Source organism: Rhincodon typus, chromosome 44, assembly GCF_021869965.1.
Source record: "Rhincodon typus isolate 14 chromosome 44, sRhiTyp1.1, whole genome shotgun sequence".
Lineage (NCBI taxonomy): Eukaryota > Metazoa > Chordata > Chondrichthyes > Orectolobiformes > Rhincodontidae > Rhincodon > Rhincodon typus.
Window position 1 is genome coordinate 1546315 of NC_063375.1, and position 1241 is coordinate 1547555.

At 54.1% G+C, this 1241-nt stretch overlaps 1 protein-coding gene across 1 annotated transcript in view; it reads right to left on the reverse strand.

Moving 5' to 3' along the window:
* LOC125487751 (biglycan-like) overlaps positions 1-1241 on the reverse strand; it is a 3168-nt gene that overhangs the window by 1461 nt on the left and 466 nt on the right. Inside the window, exon 2 of the mRNA XM_048619948.1 lies at positions 702-795. Coding sequence (XP_048475905.1) covers positions 702-795 — 94 coding nt within the window. The remainder of the gene's footprint in view (positions 1-701; positions 796-1241) is intronic.

Sequence of the window (1241 nt, forward strand, 5' to 3'; positions counted from 1 at the left end):
GTTGTGGGCAGGGTGGGGGGGCGGTGCGGTTGTGGACTAGGGGAAAAGGACAGGACTGTGTCTGCTCTAGTTGCTCCATCCAGCGTTGGCATTCATAATAGTTACAGCTATACCTTTCTTACAACTTACTTAAATTTTCTTGTTGACGTGAATGGCAAACTATGCATTAAACCTGTAACTGTGTCCAGAAAGAAAATACCATGACCAAAACTAATCTGGATATCCCTCCCCTGGCGTCATTTCTTTTCCCCTTTCCCATTCGACCATTATAATTTTCTATGTAAACTGTCACGCGGCAGTTGCAGACCCTGACCACTAGAGGCGGGGGGGGGGGGGGTGGGTGCGGGGCAGCTTACAAACCCCCTGGACCTTGTTGGTGAGGAGCGTCCCCGCAGAACAGGGGGAAAGCAGGCCTGTCACTCGAAAATCAGGACAAACGGAAGGATCCCAAACGAGTTATGGGATGGTGCTGGTGGTGGAGGTGGGGGTTGGGGGGAGCAGGAGGCAGATTAGCTGCTGAAATGGGGGCAGCTTTAAAGCAAGAGACACAGGGCCGTAAATCAGTTGATTTGAGGTGGACTTGAACCCTGCGAGGGAGGCAAAACGTTAAATAAAAAGGAGTTGCAGCACGCTCGGGGGTGTTCCGCAAATTGCTGACTGTCGACGAGGACTCGGGTCGCTGGAGCAGCGCGCAAACCTACCTCTGTATGTGGTTATAACGAATCAGATCTTCCAGCTCGATCGCTTCAATGTTGTTGTGATCCAAGTGCAGCTCGTGTAAGGAGTTTGGCAAGTCTACACACAAACAAAATCAGATCAGACGGAGATCGCAGGAGCTGCCGAGGCTGGAGAATCGGAGGTAACAAGGTGCGGAGCTGGAGGAACGCAGCAGGCTGAGCAGCATCAGAGGAGCAGGAATCAGAGCGTTTTCTGAAGAAGGGTCCAGACCCGAAACGTCGGCTTTCCTGCTCCTCTGGCGCTGCCTGGCCCTCTGCGCTCGTCCAGCTCCGCACCTTGTTATCTCAGATCAGTCGGAGCAGGGTGGGATCGGGGAGGTACGCAGCATCCAACGGGGTTTCACGAGGACGACCGGATCCTGTGAAAATAGGTCGCGGCCGATCGCTCCACACCGTCGCCCCCGCCCCCACAGATCGATCACCCTCGCACAGGGACAGCACGGGGTTAGATACAGGGTAAAGCCCCCTCTACACTAATCAAACGTTCTCAGGACAGAGGTTTAG